Below are 18,554 nucleotides of genomic sequence, written 5' to 3'. Positions count from 1 at the left end.
CCTTTTTTTAATTTAATATCGGACAGTATTCCTTAAATATGGTGGTCAACATTTAATGAAAATGAAGATTCCGATTTTTATTCTAGCATGCCACATACAAGAGGGAAATTATTGTAGAGATAAAATCCCACAGAGCAAAAATTCTACAGAAGTAAAGTGTGTACACAGAAAAAGCAACACTGGTTGCGGGCGGTCAAGTTAGAACCTGTCAAGAAGCATGCCGCCGAGTGCGAGAAGACGTGTGTCATATACCTTAGAATTGCGGGTTGTTGCAGAAGATTGCGTAAGGTAAGTGAAGCCAATATATTTTACATGGAAATTGGTGGGTGTGAGTTGACTCATGCGCATGTAATGCCATTGTGCTGAAAAAGAATATAGGTGGGTTATTCGTAGAATGTTTTATTTTTGTTTACATTAGCAAAGTAAACAAACGGAAAGTTTATCAATTAAAAATGCAAATGAATCGAATAATTGAAGTAATATTGTCAAATGTCACATAAAAATGTAATTGCTGTTACATTCTGTATGAATGTACAATACTGACAAAAATAAATAAGTATATATGAAACTGTAGTGGTGACCTTTAAAGACTATCATAACGTAATTACTACGTATGAATCCTTTGTAAACATTTTTTGTCATCTCACGAGTCCATTGTAAAGGTTGAAAATGTGCATTTTCAAAACTGTGAAAGAGGCAAGATTACGTCCAACAAGCATTACATTTCTGTAGAGACTTATTGAAATATGCATGCTATATCAAGACTATATAATGGGCCCTGAATATCATGTCACCTCTCCAGAAACTGAACTCTGCTTTCATTCTTAAATACTCATTTCTGATTTGGAAATTTCAAGTCCTCCCTCCTCTGCAGTTACTTAGGGTGGTTACTTACAATGGAGGCACACAGGGTAGGGTGACCAGATCTTCTGAAAGGAAGAGCAGGATGTCCAGGGTTATGTAAGTGGGGGCAGAGAACAAAGTCAAATGTAACCCCCCCCCCTTTATTTGCAATGAAAAAGTCTCTTGCCTACATGTCTCCTGGAATATTACACAATTCTCTTTAATCTGTTCTTTCTTCTTGATTACATTTGATTTTTGTTATTGAATGTCGTTTTTGTCACTTTTGGCTAATTGCAACAATGAATATGAGTAATGATTTGATTAAATTCATGAACAAACACTCACAAAGAACATCCATGCCCAGGCTGGGATTCGATCCCAGGACCCATGGTATTCTAGCATTCAACCACTACACCACGGAGGTCTTTCCTTATACACTTGCGTGTAAAGAAATAGACCCACCTCACACTTTTGACATAAAATGTTTACTTGTTCTTACTTTTTCTTCCAACTGTTTGGAGGCACATAAAATGTTTATCCAAATGGAAGCGTCTAATCCTACTTGTATGTAGATAAAGTTCAGTAATAAATACATATGATGTTAATAATTTAATAACATTTTATGTCAAAGTATGTCTGATGCCGAAGTCTAGCAAATTCTTACCTATTGTTAGAAACTTGTGGCAGATGTAGCAAATGCTTTGAAATCAGAACCTGATGCGCTACATCAGCGACAACAGAAGAGACTCATACATCCAGCAATTTTTATTTGTTGGAAGAAAAGTTTCTTGTCTTTGCGCTTGCAACTGAGAGTATTGTATTTCCTTACTTTGAAATTAAACACGGAAACAATAATAACAATTATTTACAAATATAAAATTTTGTTACTCATCTTCTGGTTGAAGCAGTTGCCTATACCCCAAAAAAGAAAACATTTCCCCATTTTCCTAAAACTCCACCCTTCCCATTTTTAGGACCCGAAAAAGAGGATGTGTGGTAACTCGAGGCACAGTGGTTCCAATCCCACTTTAAACTGCAGATCCAGTCTCAATTAGTCTATCTGAGCATAAAGTGAATTTCATACAAATGTTATTTACTTGTTCACTTCATTTTTCTTTGTTTCCCATAGCTTGGTATCTTTATGGTAATTGAAGAAATGAAAATGATTTATGATTAGGTGAAACTTAGTAGGGCATATACAAAGCTAGACCCATGCTCAGGTTGGAATTCGAGCAATGCGATTGTAAGTGGAGTTCTCAACATACTCAGTGTATTTTGTATGATGATACATTTTTGGATGTTATTTATTTCAAATTCATGCCATTTGGAGCAAAAGCAAGAATTATTTGTGATTCCAATTAATTATTTTATCAGAAAAAAAAGCAAAATTTAAGTAATTGCGTTTGTTTATCTATGAACTATGAAGTCACGAGCAATTTTTCAATTTTTTTTCTATTTTCTTTACAGGAAAATGAAGCTCAGCATAAGGAATGTAATGTTTGCAACTGCCATCTTCCTGGTGAGTTCCAGTTTTCATGCATAATTATCTACTGGGATAGAAAAAATTAAAAATAATTGAGGCGTCAGCTGCTTTTTCTCGGAAGCCAGCATTTTTTTTACATTATGGGCTAAGAAAGTCATGTGACCTTAGAACATCTAATTTGTTAATTAATACGAGATTGGAGTTACTATGGGTAACATCATAATAACTATGCAATGCATTGTAATATATGGCCCACTCTACTACAGAAGGTTGTTTGCTTTATATCCGACCATTTTTGATGGGTACTCACCGTAAGAGATACCGTGCTGCCACCACCGATCATGTTCTATTGGGTCCCCAGCATTGTGGACTATCGCCCGGCATCGCAGTTTCCATTGCAGCAAGCTCCGGTGCAGGACAGTCATGGGAATTCTATCTTCAAACGGATAACACAAATTCCTAATTCCTCTGCCATTTCCTGATAAAAACATAGTGATGTTCTGGTGGTATGACTCAAAACCTTGTCCATATGGATCATCACCTGGTTCGCGTCCATTCCATACAATTTTCGGATGTCTCTCTGATACATAGGTGTCAGAATGGAGTCTTGGAAGATCTGGCATTCACCTTCACGTTTTTGTCCACCTTGCGTATCATCAACTTACCCTCATATCCGAATCCTATCACAACCATAAAGCCACGAGGGAAACTTTCTCTGCACTGACGAACAAAGTTGCTGCGCCCCTTGCCGTCAATGTCACGGTATGTGACACTTTGCTTGCAGCCCTTCTCCTGGTGGTTTTAGTGGGTGAATGTTTCGCAAGGAGAGCCTGTTGTGTGTAACGGGCCACAATAGCTTTCGCAGTAGTCACTCCAAGTGTTTCACAATACGTACGTATGAAAACTTAGCATGGAAAATGGCCATTACGTAACCCTCCCAATACTGGTTGATTTTCAGTGCCATTTGATAACATTCACTACCAACACTCATGCACCTACAAGGACAGACACAACACTACTTCCGCCAGCAGACACATGATATGCCAGGTGGCAGCACCGAATCGAAAATGGTCGGATATAAAGCGAACAACCTCTGTATATTGATGAAAATTTTAAAAATTCGGTTGGCAATAGGAAAAAATTTGTAACGCCATGTTTATTATTGTGATTTAATAGCACAGAAAACACACATTAAAAAATTGTACCCGTTATTTAAAAAAGTAGATGCAAATTTCCATATGGAACCTTCCACATAGTACACCCAGGACTGCATTTTGCAGACTAACGAGGCTCTGGCGTCTGGACCTATGGCCAGTACAATTCTGTACGGCTGTGTGTGTTTCGTCCTGTGTTGAGTGTCCCTTTACAGCCTCAGCTTTTAATATTTTAGTTTCCAGACACACGTGATGGGTTCAAAATAGCCTAAGTGCTCATGCACACAAAATTTTTAATTTAAATTGTAATAAACAGAAACTGAATATTACTACGTTTCCTTACGCGAGGAATGGTTAACCCACCTTTGAGATTTCTATCTTTGTTCTTGCAAGTAACCGAATAGCACTTTTATGACACCTTTCTGCAACTTAATATCGCTTTTATTTATTTATTTATTTTTATTTAAAAAGTGTTTTTTAAACTGCTTTTCAGCCTTAATACAGCAGTATTACATGTTACAAGGTTACATATTTCAAGGTATCCAAAACCGCAATATAGACAAGAGAGCATTTGAAAATATTTAGCAAAACATAACCTAAAAGTACTAGAATTTTAAAAATGCATAAAAAAAATATACAATTGTTATATTTCATCTATACAACTATAAAAGAGTTCTTAAATAATTATCCTTATATATGAATTTGAAATTGGTTTAACAACTTTATCACTACCTATCTCACAGTATTCGAATTATAGCTGTTTATGAGATACAGAACATAATTGTTATTTTTGTAGTTCTTATCAAGACATAATAATTCCTTATTTCCTCTCAAATTGTATGATTTCACCTTAAGCCATATCATACGAAGGAGTTTTGGTACGATATATTTTCCCTCCAAGATAAAATTCGCTTTTCAGCTCTGACATCAAGTCTGTCTATTTCTAGGTGATTCAGCAGGTTATCATACTCATAATGGTATTTGAATAGCTTGAATTTGTAATATATAAATGTGATCAATCTGTTTTGTATTCTTTCTATTGATTGTTTCATCTTAGCACTATATGTGTAATACCAAATCGGAATATTGTATTCCACTATAGGTCTGACAAAAGTTGTAAACTTTAGAATTAGAAATTGTAAGTTGTTTGAAGAACTCCATTTTTTTTATAATATAGGTACATTGCTTTCTTGCTTTATTTATGATGTGTTTAATATAGTCTTCAAATTTTAAGCGTCTGTCCAAAATAATGCCCAGATCTTTCATGGATTTCACATGTTTGATGATATTATTACTGATAAAATAATTAAAAATTTAGAAGTTTTCTTTCCTAAAGTAAGAATCACGAACCTTCCGACCTTCTGTAAACAACAGTCTCACTTCGAGTAACGTATCACTCCGCGCCAGCTGTTCGTGAATGACACGACCATCATATGCTGCCCACTCGCAACCTTTAATTTTACGTAACATGGAAAAACTTATTCTTATTTTAACTGATAATCTACACATTGAAGTATAATAAATTTTCTAGAAGTGTTTTTCTTTGTGACGTTTCAGGAGAACACACGCTCCTTTCATCAGACATTTATTTTCATTTTGACTAAAGATACAGTTATAAAAATGGTTAGTAACTTTTTAAACAAAAATAATCCTTTATATAATGGATGTTGTCAATGTTACATTGTTGTAATATAGCAACTTAACTGTGAAAAAAGCAGTCTGTTTTATTTTTATTTCAGTTTTTTTTTTTTTAAATTATGAATCCCAAATATCATCAGGTAATTTAATTCATCATTGTTTTCACAAGTCTCTTGATGTTTTCTGTTAAATTAAATTAAATTAAATCTTTAGTCAAAATGAAAATAAATGTCTGATGAAAGGAGCATGTGTTCTCCTGAAACGTCACAAAGAAAAACTGTTTTCTTATGCTTGTAATAACCGTAAACTACAGGAAAATAAATAGACAGTCTTGTAACAGCTAAGCAAGCCTATTTTGTGATTTATTGCCGTCATACCCAGCACCCCTCTCGTTAGCCAGGAATTCAGGTTTTGTGTTTCATTTTGGCCAGTGAAGTAAGTGTCCAGGACATCATATTTTTTTCGGTGTTTCACTGAGTTTTCAAATATTATACAATCCTGTGACAGATGTAAGGCATTGTATTTCCTATTTAATTTGCATCCACATAATAGATATATTATTCTTCTTGCATTATGGAACTTTTCGTTTTATTTATGATACAAGCAAATACTTGGACATTGATTTGTCAATAGAACAACTCCAAAAGAAGCATTAGAATGTCTGCACATTTGAAAAAGATTTAATCTACTTCTTCAATATGGCTGTTTGAATGACTATGGATGCCAGAAATGGGTGATTTCTTGCTTGCAACAGCCATAAGTTAAAAGGAAGGTTTTTGAGTCTCCCCAATTGCATAGTGGTTACCATTTAGTCAAGTGACTGTTGTTTCAAACCTACTTTAAACTGTAGGTCCAGTACTGATATGCCTGTCTGACCATAAAATGGACTTAAACATGAATTAAAAGAAAAGTTTTCCATCCACACTTTAACAGTTAACATTCTGCCATAACTTCTGAAAGATATTTATTGTTTTCACTCCCAGGTGCCACAATTGACTAGCTGTGTAGTTGTACTGATTGTTGGTTCAGAAAACAAAATTACACATTGCATATACATATATATAAAATACATATTGCAGTAGGAATTTTTTCTGACGTAGAAATCCCTTGAGAAGTACCGAGAGATGGAAGGTTATGTTCGCCAACTCAAAAATACCCTGTTAACAGGTCATTCGTTGCAGATATTTATTTATTACAACTTAAGTTCTTACATAAACACTTTTTTCATTGCAGTTCACTGCCCTGGGTGAAAACAATACTTCAGGATTGTATCTGAAATCAGTAAGTATATATATCCATCTATTTTTGTACAGGGTGTCTATCAGTCTGGAAATCCTGGGAAAGTCAAGGAATTTACTACATTTCTGGAAAAATGAACTAAAGTGAGTTTTTGAATAAATAAAGAAATAAAGGACAAGCAAGAAATTGTAAATTTGCTGTACTTCAGTTTCATATGCTGAGTATTACTGGCAGCTACAGTAGAACTTGCATATTAAGTACTCTAGGAAATGATCACGTTTTGAACTGACATGTTTTCAAAGTGGAAATCCAGTACAATCAGTGGCTATTGTCCTATTTGTAATTTTTGGATTTTGTTACTAAATTGTACTATAATTATGAATTATATATACACTATAATTTTTGTGATTTTTATTTTAAAGAAATATTTTTTGATTAAATGAGATTCTGAGTGTGGTGTTAGTGATCTTCTTACACACATATTTAAATTTATGAAGTGCTCTAATTGCTTTAGTCTGGAAAATTTTTGTTCTTTCTCTTGAAAACCTGAAATAATCAGGAAATTTTGTTTTTACGATATTGTAGACACCCTGCTAAAAGTATTTTTAATGTTCCATTGCTATTTATTACAAAAAAGTAGTGGTGGGTGCTCAAGATATACTGTTTTCAAGATTTTATATAGTTGATCATTTTTAGGTAGAGAGAGAGAGAGAGGAGCAGACTAGCCTAAACTCTCAATTCACCAGACAATCAGTACAATTGTCGGTCATAAAGAAGTCCATAGGAACAATCTCCCATTATTGACCATAAAAACTGGAATCAAAGTAGCCATTATATATATAATGTAAGTATGGCAATTATTTGGACGAAGCTTTGGTTGAACAGATAGTATTAGGTGTTTGATCTGACATTACTAGAAAAAAGTTGCTTTCACACACACACACACACACACAGTTCTTGACATTGCTGAAAGTTCAGTGATTGTACTGAAAGCAACTTTTTTCTAGTAATGTCAGATCAAACACCTAATACTATCTGTTCAACCAAAGCTTCGTCCAAATAATTGCCATACTTACATTTTATGGCTTGTTGCTTCCGCCTAATGAAATAATCAGAAACGGTTTCACCTTCCTCTTCCACACAACGTCGAAACTTATATCGTTCAACAAACTTATTAGTTACATGTTTGTAGTGTGACAAAAGACTAGCCTTGAGACAAGAATATGAAAGATTCTGTACAAGATCTGGTGCGACAACATTCTTCAAGAATTTAAAAGCTCTTGCACCTATGAAAGCTAAGTATAACTAGTCATATCATAAATTCTGTTACAAAGTTAATAATGAACTACAAGCACAGTGAGCAAGCTAATGTATATGCTTTCCAGCAATCTGACATTATAGTTGTTCCAGAAAGGATGAATTGACGTATGACTTCTAGGAGAGTTTTTCCGTTTCGGTTTTCTACAGGAACCATGAAGAAACGTTTATGGTTTCCCCTTTCAATCCCTCCAAACACCCACTGTCCCTCAACTGGACGTGCCCTTTGATTTACACAGGTCTTTGTCTTTCCGAAATTTGCTTCATCCACTTCTACAATTACTCCTTGTCTTCCTATTGGTGTAGAATTTTCAATAACCCATTCCTCACACACTTGCCTACATTGGTTTGACCAGTCCACAACTGTTCCTACACTCATATTCAGTTCGAATTCTATGAAATCTTGTCTTGGGCACGGCACATTTAACCAAAGAATACAAAACTTTACGATCTTTGGTACAGTAAGTTTACTTTCTCCTACAAATGTACCCTTTTTTGCGGAATGTTCAAATCCGCACAGAAATCTTTTGTACTTTAATTTACCACGCCCCTGGACTCTCTTCGTACAATGATATGTCCATTTCCCATTCGGTCGAATGTGTAGCTTACATGTACTACCACATTTTGGACATTCCATTTCTTTCTTTATAATTCCGTGTTCAATTACAAAATCGACTGGATCTTCAACACCTTCCATCACCTTCACGATGCATCCTGGACGTGACATCTTCTTGGGAAAAAAAAGTACGTGTTTTGAAACACTGACAGGGCATTACATCATGAAACGTTCGCAAGATTTGGTTCACGTAGTCGAAGGAAATGAGAGCAACGGCTATTGTGCCTCGGAGAGATATTTCTGTTGAAAAATACATGATTTTCTGGTGAAATAGATTCCACGATGAAAGAAAATAGCTCCGCAATCTTCTAAATGCTAGACAAACTCATTTCATTTCGGTAAGTAGTTTCTTCTGTAAAAATGAAGAAATCCGTTGGGACCATGTTGAAGTTTTACCATTTTGCATTTGTATTTGTTGAAAGCTTTTCAAGATTGTGAATGAAAAATTAATTTTTCATATTCTGAGGTAGCTCCAAATTCTGATGCCACTTTGAAATATCTGCCTAAGCTACAGTTTTGGACATTAAGGAAAAATGCTTAAATATTTTAGGGCATTTCTTAAGCTATGGCGTGCCAAATAATTTTGTAACAATGTAGTGCATATGTATGTTGGGGTCCAAAAGGGGGCCACTAATGTTTTGTCCATGGGAACTGTTAGTTTCATAGCAACCAGATATTTGGGAGATACGGTATTCCATTTGGATGAAATCAGTCAAGACAATTAAATATGTCAGCCTTATAATTTTGGTTTGTTAATACATTTATTTAAACTTGAAACTGAAACATCCACAAAAATAATGAAAAAAACATCAACTGTGAACAAACTGTATTGAAGCAGATATTAAAGTATGTGTGTGCAGCTGCCGTATGTTTTGTACTAGGTGAAGGTAAAGTTCTCCGTGCATATAGGACCATGCCATAAAGGCACATTCAGGCCATTTTGGAGGTGATGGTGATGTGATCACAACCAAACTCCAGCTGCCTCTTACTGCCAGGACCCGTTGATTTGAGGCTGGATGAGTTCCAAAGCTGCTTTATGCAGGGGCAAGACCGGAAAAATTCCGACCTTAGATCACCCACACCAAGATTTGAACCCAGGTTTTCTGCATGGCAGTCAGCCAGCCTGTCTAGTTCTTTTTACATTTGTAATAAAAACAGTGGTGACTGGCGGCAACTATGATGGGTAGTGCCAACGTGATCAAGAAATGAAAAAAAAACTCCGCAATTCCTACCCCCCAACCCCCTCCTTGAGGTTGCGCCACTGGCCAAGATGTTTATCATCGTTTGGTAATGTGGAAAACAATGTATGTTTAAGTAATAACTAGAGCCCGGAAGTTCAGGCATTTATTTTCGTTAAAATAGGCAGGCAAAAAGGCATTTATAATGTGGAAAATAGTCACTAAAAATGAGAAAAAGGCAAAATAAACCGAAAAAGGGCACATTTGGAAGTCACTTACTTTCATCTATAATTTCTGGCAACATGTTAAAATCTACATTGGGAAGAGCATTTCAATTTTCTCCGTCTTGATTGCACATAACTGCAAGGTGTTTTTTTGTAAGTTCTCAACATTCATTGATAGTCGTCTGTCAGAGACAATGTTTTTCATAATAGAAAAGGATCTTTCTACTTCCCCAGACGTAAACAAGCTAATGTGGCTGGACTCATTTCGGTAACAGCATTTTCAACTTTTAGAATATCACAATTTTTTTTCAATTGTTTCAAGTCCTCATTTGCACTCAATACCCGTTTGCACTTTTCTGCAACAGCTGACCCCTTTTCTCCTGGCACTTCCATCATCTGCTGCATAGATTCCTCGAAGATTTTCATGGATGCTATAATTGTAATTGTCTCTGGCAATGCACCATAATGTGCAAAAATAAACTTGAATAGCACAGGAGTTTTTTTCACTTCACAAATTGAAGCCGCTTCATTTTCTGGAAGAGCATCGATCACCTCACTGATTTTTTTCAAGGTTGTTAGCATAATATATAGCTGCTGATATCCAGGTTCCCCATCTGGTCAAGACTGGTTGCGGAGGTAAACTAAGCTCAGATGCAACTTCCTTAAATTTTCGGGTTCGAGAGGGAGATTTCAGAAATATCTTGTTTGTGTTCGAAATCAACCTGTCCACTTCAGCAGTCAATCATGCACAAGGAAATGTTAACCGAAAGGCAATATCCTGACTCAGCATGAAATACTTTTTTCTCACACTTTTCTCCTTCAGCAATGTTGAAACATGCGTGAGTTCAATATTACTTAAATAAGGCGAAAATTATTCACATAATAAATGGAAGAAAAATAAGTGCCAACAACGTTTTTTGGGAGATAAATAATTTATATACACATTTTTTTTAAAAAATGGTCAAATTTCATTGAAAAAGGCAAAAAGAGGCATTATAATTAAAAATAAGCAGTGGGGTCCCAAATAGTCAAAATAGGCAAAATTTTATGAATATATGCAGTAGATAAAAAGAGGCATTTTGCCAAACTTCCGGGCTCTAGTAATAACACACTAATCTGGTTCATCTTCACTCACTAACCTATCTTTAGGCACTACAGGACACTTCCCTAAAAGCACAACAATTACAAATTACAAGAGGAAGGGAAAAACAAATTCTCTTACCTCCTCCACCATGCACACGTATTCCAACTGGATGTCGAAAATATCCTAGACATTAGTTGTAAAAAGAAATTATCGAAATGCCAAAGGAAACTCGCATCACCATAGGATTTTTTACTTTTATATTTTTAAAAATGTCTGGATGGCCCACTAGGCGCATCTATCTATTATCAAAATGTTCATTTAACTTTGGAAAAATACTAGGTTCGTTTATCCAAAAGTAGGCAGAAAAATAGATAGTACCTTTCTCACGAATTACTTCCCCCACGGGTCTTACAAATCCATCGTATTTAGCGACTTATCTCTGAAGGTGGCAACTGTATCAAGACTGGGAGAGTTCCCTCGCTGTGCCATGCAAAAACAGACACGGCTGGTGTCTTCTGGGCTAAACCCGTCCCCTGCCACTTTGTTCCCAGCTCATCATGAAAATGTTCCTCGCTGAGACTTCTTCAACCCTTTGCACGTGTGTCAACTTGGTTAGGCCCGCTCTTGTGCAGTGAGGAGGTTGGATTGGATTGATTTGGTGTTTTAAGTCCACTTTATGCACAGTAAGGCTAATTGGGACTGGACCTACAGTTTAAAGTGGGATCCGAACCACTTGTGCCTCCACCGGTTATCGAACCCGGGACCCCTTGATTACAAGGCGACGACTCTACCACTGCGCCATCGGGGAGGCAGTGAGGAGGTTGGGGCAGTTGTCATGTCAGCTTGACCAATTGCAAGATTCAAATCTCCTTGTCTGTAGTGTAAACTATCAATGTATTAATTTAACAATACTTGGGCGAGGTATTAGTTTTTTCTGAGGGTAGTGCCATGGCACAGCGGCTCTCCCCCTCGAGCCACTGCTGAATAAAAGCAATATTCCTAAGCAGTAGTATCCCATTTTTTCTCAATTTTCACACACATCAATTTTCTCTATTCTATCTGTATTATCATTGGGACAAACACAAACATCCACGTCCGAACCAAATTCGAACCTGGGAGTCCTGGCATTGCAGCATGCTGTGCTAACCACTCTGCCACGGAGGTTGACTAAACCACCACAGCTATCAAGTATTAGTATAGTATTGCCAATGTGGAACACTGGGAATTGATCATAGATCTATTAACTGTTACGCCATCCAGCAAGAGTAGAATCAAACTATTTATCAAATTTCTCAGAACATAGTATTTTATATAATTTAATCATTTGTTCCGCACTTTTGGGCTCTAGCTATGGGACGTGTGCAGGTCTGAGTCTCCTGGGATTTCGGCCTGTGTATGAGATAGGTGAACACTCACCATCTTGATTAAATTGGGGAGCTACAAATGATTAGCTTAAACCGGTCATGAAAACCTACAACAACGACTGGGTGTTCATCGTGCTGACCACACTTCACCCCCAGAGTAGGTTCAGGTGGGAGAGTGGCCGGCAGTTGGTAGGTAGCTAGGCCTGGACCCTCAATGGTCTATTGTGGCATGGGTTAGGTATGTTTTTAGTTTAATCATTTCAAGGCGTGAGACCTTCATTGTCAATTCTTAACTATATTAACAGAAAATATTAAATAGTTCTTGATTCACTGAACTAAAACAATACAAATTGAATGTTCCAATATATTACTATCAGGGAAAAATGTATTTCATTTTTAAAATATATATATTTATAAATGTAACCTGAAAAAAAAAACAGTTTTGCCCATGTTTTTTTGGGGTTTATCAGAAAAAAACTGAAAAAAACTACCCAGGTTGGGTTTTTCAAAAAAATCTGTGCAAAATGCCAACCCTGGTACATAATAATATTTTTATGAAGTTTGGTGCACTCACCATATGCCATTCAGATAGTGAATTACACGGACACAAGTAACACAAGCAATACTCATGCAACTCATGAATCCCGGATTTACCTCACACACAAAAAGTCTCGCACTTTACAATGGGAACCTCAGCCAGATTGTGCTTAGTCATGAAGATGAGAGCTGCCTTGCAACAGGTTTGTGCCTGTCCAGACATGACAACCTGCACAGGTCACCTGGAGAAGCTTTATTCGTGCTGTCAGTTTCTTGCTGTGTAGATTGTGGAATGTGGTAGAGCCGTTCTGGAGTGATTTGTGGTGTGTGTGGCAATAGGCAGCAATGGAGGAGTATAAAATGTGTAGATTATGAGAAACTACAAAAGACAAGTGAAAAATCTGTCACCAACATCAGTTGTTGCACATGCAGTTTGCAGGAACTGTTGTACTCAATATAGGAATATGGTGCAGCAAAAATATTAAAATGAAGAAGATACATCATTAATACTTTGTACGTATGTCCTCCATCCTACAAAGTCTTCAGACAAATACCCAGACAAGATTAAAAAATGAAGAAAATTCCACTTTTAATTTTGGGATGACAATTTTTCGATATAGTCTAAATAGGTTAGTAATTTGTCAGTTGATTTGGTCTATTAAATAAGTAGTTTTGTTTCCACTCCTGCTTATGGTGTTTATTGTCCTTGGAGCACAGCTATGATGCATTTACGAACAAAGGCTTGCACCAATCCACTCCATGTCTATTGGGTAATTAGACAACTCGCAAGGCTTTCTCTGCATGCTACCAGACCCTGCATAAGCATTGTCAGATGTGTGTCAATTCCAGAGGGGAGTACTTTGATGGTTCCCAGTCTCGAAACTTTCCAGACAAAGGTTGTAATTTATATATTCTACATATTCCAGCTTCCTTATACCACACATCTTGGAAGCTTAAGATGGGGAAAAGTCCTCTAAAATAAATCATTTTACATTAGTGCTTCATTTAAAATTATGTTTTTTTCACTAACAAGAAACTTTCATTCTTTGTTCAGTGCCAGATGGACAGTCACTGCCCGGGGAACTACTACTGCTACCACAGCACCGAGAGATGTGCCCCGTGCACTGAATGCATCCACTACCAGAGGAGGAAGGGCCACCTGAAGTGTGCCAGGAGACCACTTGACTGCGGTGGATGCTTGAATGGGTAAGAGAATACACAGGCACATAGTATATGAGAATGAAATACAGGGTGTCCCAAAATATAGTGTTTATACACTCTTTGAATGTTAATAACGGAGAAATTATTAAAGATAACTTGATGGATCTTTTGTATTTGAAGCTGCAATGTTATTTTTCTTTCAAGCAACGTAAGAAGTGTCGAATATCCATCCAGATCTCCTGATTTAACACCGTTAGATTTCTGTCTGCGGGGAACTGTGAAGCACGATGTGTAAGCCGCAAAGCCATGGTCACTGGATGACATGTGACATTTGATTGCGACTACCCGTGCTTCCCTTCCTATAGAAACCATGTCTGCTTCTTTTCGATCTGTTGATCTGTTCTACAGCGTTGCAGATGATGTATTGCTGCCAATGGACATCTATAACTGTAGGGTATGTGACACCAAAAAAGGTTCATATGTGCTGCTATTAACATTCAAAGAGTGTAAACACTATTTTTCGACAATGTACAAAACACTCATCAGATGCTTGAAAGATTTAAATTTCCATGCCCATGGACATCATGTTCAGTGAGGAGCGTTGGAAAACAACTGTGGCCTTGTCAGAAAATGTTTCTGGGATCAGTGTGGAGAGTGGGAAGGAGACAATTTTATTGATGTGGAAATGATATTGGCTGACAAGTACAGAGTACAAGGGAGTTGGTGTCAGGTTTCTTGGTGTGAGTGTACGAGGCAGTTCGGGATATTTGTTTTGTGACCAGTGTGGAAGGATGACTATGTTGGGAGGTCAGGGAATGTGGAGAAGTGTAAGTATTGCATGTAGTTGTTGGGTTTTATGTGGATGGATGCTTTAAAATAACCTGCATCAGTGGGCTTCTGTGAATGTGATTTGAAACCAACCTGGTAGGTAAATGACGCATTTGGCATAATTTCCAGAATATTTAGGGCCAACAAAAGTGTCATCTAGCAATTTTGCAGACTTTGCAAGACACTCACACTATGAAAAAATAGGAGCCGGTATCGGTGACCAAATTTGCCACTCGGGCCTAGAATATTCATACTTGAAGTGTCAAAATTGTGAATCTTTCAAAACTACCACGAGATTTAGACCTTGCCTGCTTTTTACCTTGGAAGAAAGGTTCTGGTACTCTTCAAATTGGTTTGTTATTGTATTGTTGTTTGATTGAATTTTTTGTTATTCAGCATGTTCTGGCTAATCGCAGTGATGACGATGAGTGATGATATGATGAAGTTGGTGAAGGAATACGCACAAAGAACACTCATGACCAGGCCAGGATTCAATCCTGGGACCCATGGCATCATGGCGCACTGTGCTAACCACTTCGCCATGGAAGTGGATGCTATTGTTATTATGTTAGTTTGTTACTCTAAATATTGCGGTATGTTCATAAATGATCGTGCGTCCATGCAGTCACATGCATGCACACATTTCTTTTGTTAAAAATAAAATGTTATTGTTTACCTACAAAAGGGTGCCAGTGCAGCATACTGTTCCATAGCGCAAGAAGAAAATCACTGCTCATACCAATACATTGATATGAGATCAGTCTTCTCTAAGAGTGACTAAATTGAATGTGGATATATGTTACTGTGTATAGAACTACTTATGTGAAAAGGAAGCCACTGGGTAATGGTGACATAATATTAACTTGTTTTTGGCCATACAATTGTTGATTGCTTTGTGTAAATTCCAACTTGAAAAATTGCTGCCAAGTAATACTGGTAGTTCCTCTCTCTGGTGTACCGGTCTCTTATATATAAATTTACATAACAAGTAATTCTTTCCCTTTCTTTTCCAGGTAAACATCTAGCCTTATTTTCTAATGTTCGTATACCTTAAATTTTATTTTATTAAAAATTGACATTATGAAAAATTTTTACGTGTAGGAGAATTTTGAGGATTAGTTCCGCTTACTACACTAAAAAACACATTAGAAACAGTCATTACTTTCATGGGGGCAAAAATCATGTTCCCTAGTGTTATTAACATTTTTGAATTATAATTAATAATTGCCTTTTCTTCTATTAGCTATGAAGAAGAAATACTGTCAAACGATAAAATCAGAGACATGTGTGTGCCTTCAAAGAGTTCTACTGCACTAGGTGAGTAATCTGATTGCATGTTATTCTGATTATTCAATAAATTATTAAACTTAATGAACTAGTCAAATTGTTTTGTGATAATCTTGTACTAATTTAGCATTCCAACATTTTAATTTTTTTTGCATTGTGCTCTGATTCCAGTAAGGTAATGTGGTTTTGAATCTGAATTTATAGTTTCTGCAAATTTATATTTCCCCGCATAGCATGCAATATAATTTACAACCGTACTTTCTTGGTATAATCTGTTCTCTGTCCCTTCCTCCATTTCCTAACAGGAACTATGCTTCCCGTTAAAAGACAGGACTATCATGGGAATTTTATCCATGAACTTGAACACGTATTAAGTTTTATTATTCACAAATTGATTGTGTAGTGCTGTAGTTAGAAGTTCTATTGGCTAAAAGTTCTATGTTTCTCCAGAGTTGTGATAATACAGCATGACCACAAAAACATTCCGTGATTATAAACGACCACAAAATTTTAATTATGTATATTACGAAATGTATACCAATACCATTCGAAAGTATTTTAGCGGGTGTGTAATTGTTGGCGTTATCTGCAACAGTAGATGGCATAACAATAAAGGAATGAAAAGGAGGGGAGAAAATAGCCAAAAGTAGCAGAGAAACACATTTTAGGATGTAAGAGAAAATTAGTGAAAATAGTGTTGGATCCCACTGTACAAATCTAAACATCCAGTAAACATCAACAGTAACACAATTTGCTTCTAACAACAATGCCATTTACAATAACACATTAACAATCAAAAGATCTTTTGGTGTGTTCTCTCTTGTCTACCATTACGTTTCTTCTTATTATTATTTGAAGTTTCTTCGCAACACTCATTCATACAGCATTGTACAGTGGAATCCATGAGTATTACTGTGCAAATTGTCCATGACTATTTTCATAAATTTTTCTCTTACATCCTGAAATGTGTTTTTCTGCTACTTTTATCTATTTTTTTTCATTTTTCTTTCTTTTATTGTTATGCCATCTATTGTTGTAGTTAACACCAACAATTACACATCCGCAAAAATTATTTGAGCTGTTCTTTCGAGTGGTATTAGTATAAATTTCATAATATACATAATTAAAATTTTGTGGTTATTTATAATCATGGAATGTTTTTGTGGACACGCTGTATAAGAATTTTAGCCACCAATTACAGTGTTGCAATTTATAACAGGGTGTGTACCAGTCGAAAAAAGCAAAGAAATCAACTAGTAGGTCAAGAAGTCGAAAATAAGTCAAGAAATTATACTTGTAGCCAAGAATTTTTGCTATCACAATGACTGGCTGATTGATTTAGTTTATTTTACTACATTTTTCTGCCCCTTTGGTTAATTGCGAAGATGAAGATGAATAATGGTAAAATAAGATGGATAAAGGGACAATCATAAATATATAGGAACAATAACACAAACCCACATAAGATTATACTGGTTGCGAGTCCTCACACCAGAGCTTTGCTAGTCTGCGGAATGCAGTCCAGTGTCTGATTATCTTGTTAAATTGTTAAATACAACTTCAGTTTTCATCTTAACTGGCCTTTTGGTAAGGGTTTTTCATTAAATAAATATTTATTTTTCTTAATTGCCAATTTCCAACTTTACCTAACTAGGGGTTGAGTATATAAAGGTTTAAGAAAATTAAAAAAAGTCAAGAATTGTGGATTTCTTACTTTGGTAGACACCCTGAATATGAACAGACTGTTGTTTCGAGGTGTGGAATATTGATATTTTCATAACTAGATCTTTTATGAACAATGAATCCATGTAGATTTTTGTGTGGCATTGATATTCCTGCCCAGGTCCTGGCATGGAAGAAGTGGGGTTAATTTCAGTGTTTACTTGATAGCAGTAGTATCCTGAGACAACATTTATTATCTAAGTTGTCTATCAAGACAACATTGGTGCACGGTAGAGGCTAGTAGTGTCCCATATCCAACTTTAACTTGTAGGCCCAGCACTAATTAGCCTGACTTAAACCAAAACTCAAACTAAGTTTCCACTAGGGCAAGTAATATATTATCTACACTACCTACACTTTCACTATAACTTTCTTTAGGTTGGCCACACTGCCTTCAGTGTTTGCGTGCTGAAAGGCGGTATTCTTGTGGTTATGTGGCCAAGGTTTTATCTTAATCGCTCCGTTTTTTCCTTCTTTTGTTATGCAGTAAGAATGGCTGCACCACTGGCAGTGTGCACCAAGGGAAAACAGAGATTAGTGATCTGAAGCTTGTGGATGATTTCATACACAGAGCCATGACTAACAATGGCATGCCCAGAATTTTTGAAAGGGGGATTGATAGTAGTCTGGCCTCATCTTGCCTACCTTTGGGTTTTTTTTTTTTTAAGAATACTGGGCCAAAAGGGAGGAGGGTTATAACCCCCAACATCCTCCCCCATTCTCCTTGGGTACACCACTGATGACTAAATGCAGAGAATATGCAACCTCATTGACTGTGACCTGTCGGTTCATCAGAATCATCTCTCGAGAATGTTGAATCTTCTCACCAGTGGTGGAGGTTGATGAGCGTCCATCATCCTCCACCACATTTCAACATTT

At 36.4% G+C, this 18,554-nt stretch overlaps 1 protein-coding gene across 2 annotated transcripts in view; it reads left to right on the top strand.

The window, feature by feature from the left end:
- The first annotated feature begins 188 nt into the window (after window positions 1-188).
- The window catches only part of LOC146004057 (uncharacterized), a 56,336-nt gene continuing 37,970 nt past the window's right edge, over window positions 189-18,554 (top strand). The window contains exons 1-5 of one of the 2 annotated variants that reach the window (XM_083142669.1): window positions 189-288; window positions 2,311-2,362; window positions 6,352-6,399; window positions 13,732-13,883; window positions 15,910-15,983. In XM_083142669.1, coding sequence (XP_082998795.1) covers window positions 218-288; window positions 2,311-2,362; window positions 6,352-6,399; window positions 13,732-13,883; window positions 15,910-15,983 — 397 coding nt within the window. In that variant the 5' untranslated portion in view covers window positions 189-217. Of the gene's footprint in view, window positions 289-327; window positions 379-2,310; window positions 2,363-6,351; window positions 6,400-13,731; window positions 13,884-15,909; window positions 15,984-18,554 lie in introns of those variants that run through there. The other variant, XM_083142670.1, reaches the window with a different exon arrangement.

The sequence above is a fragment of the Lepisma saccharinum genome, chromosome 21 (assembly GCF_977018435.1).
Source record: "Lepisma saccharinum chromosome 21, izLepSacc3.1, whole genome shotgun sequence".
In the NCBI taxonomy this organism is placed as follows: domain Eukaryota; kingdom Metazoa; phylum Arthropoda; class Insecta; order Zygentoma; family Lepismatidae; genus Lepisma; species Lepisma saccharinum.
The sequence above is the reverse complement of the archived record's forward strand: the minus strand, read 5'-3'. Positions and strand labels throughout refer to the sequence as shown.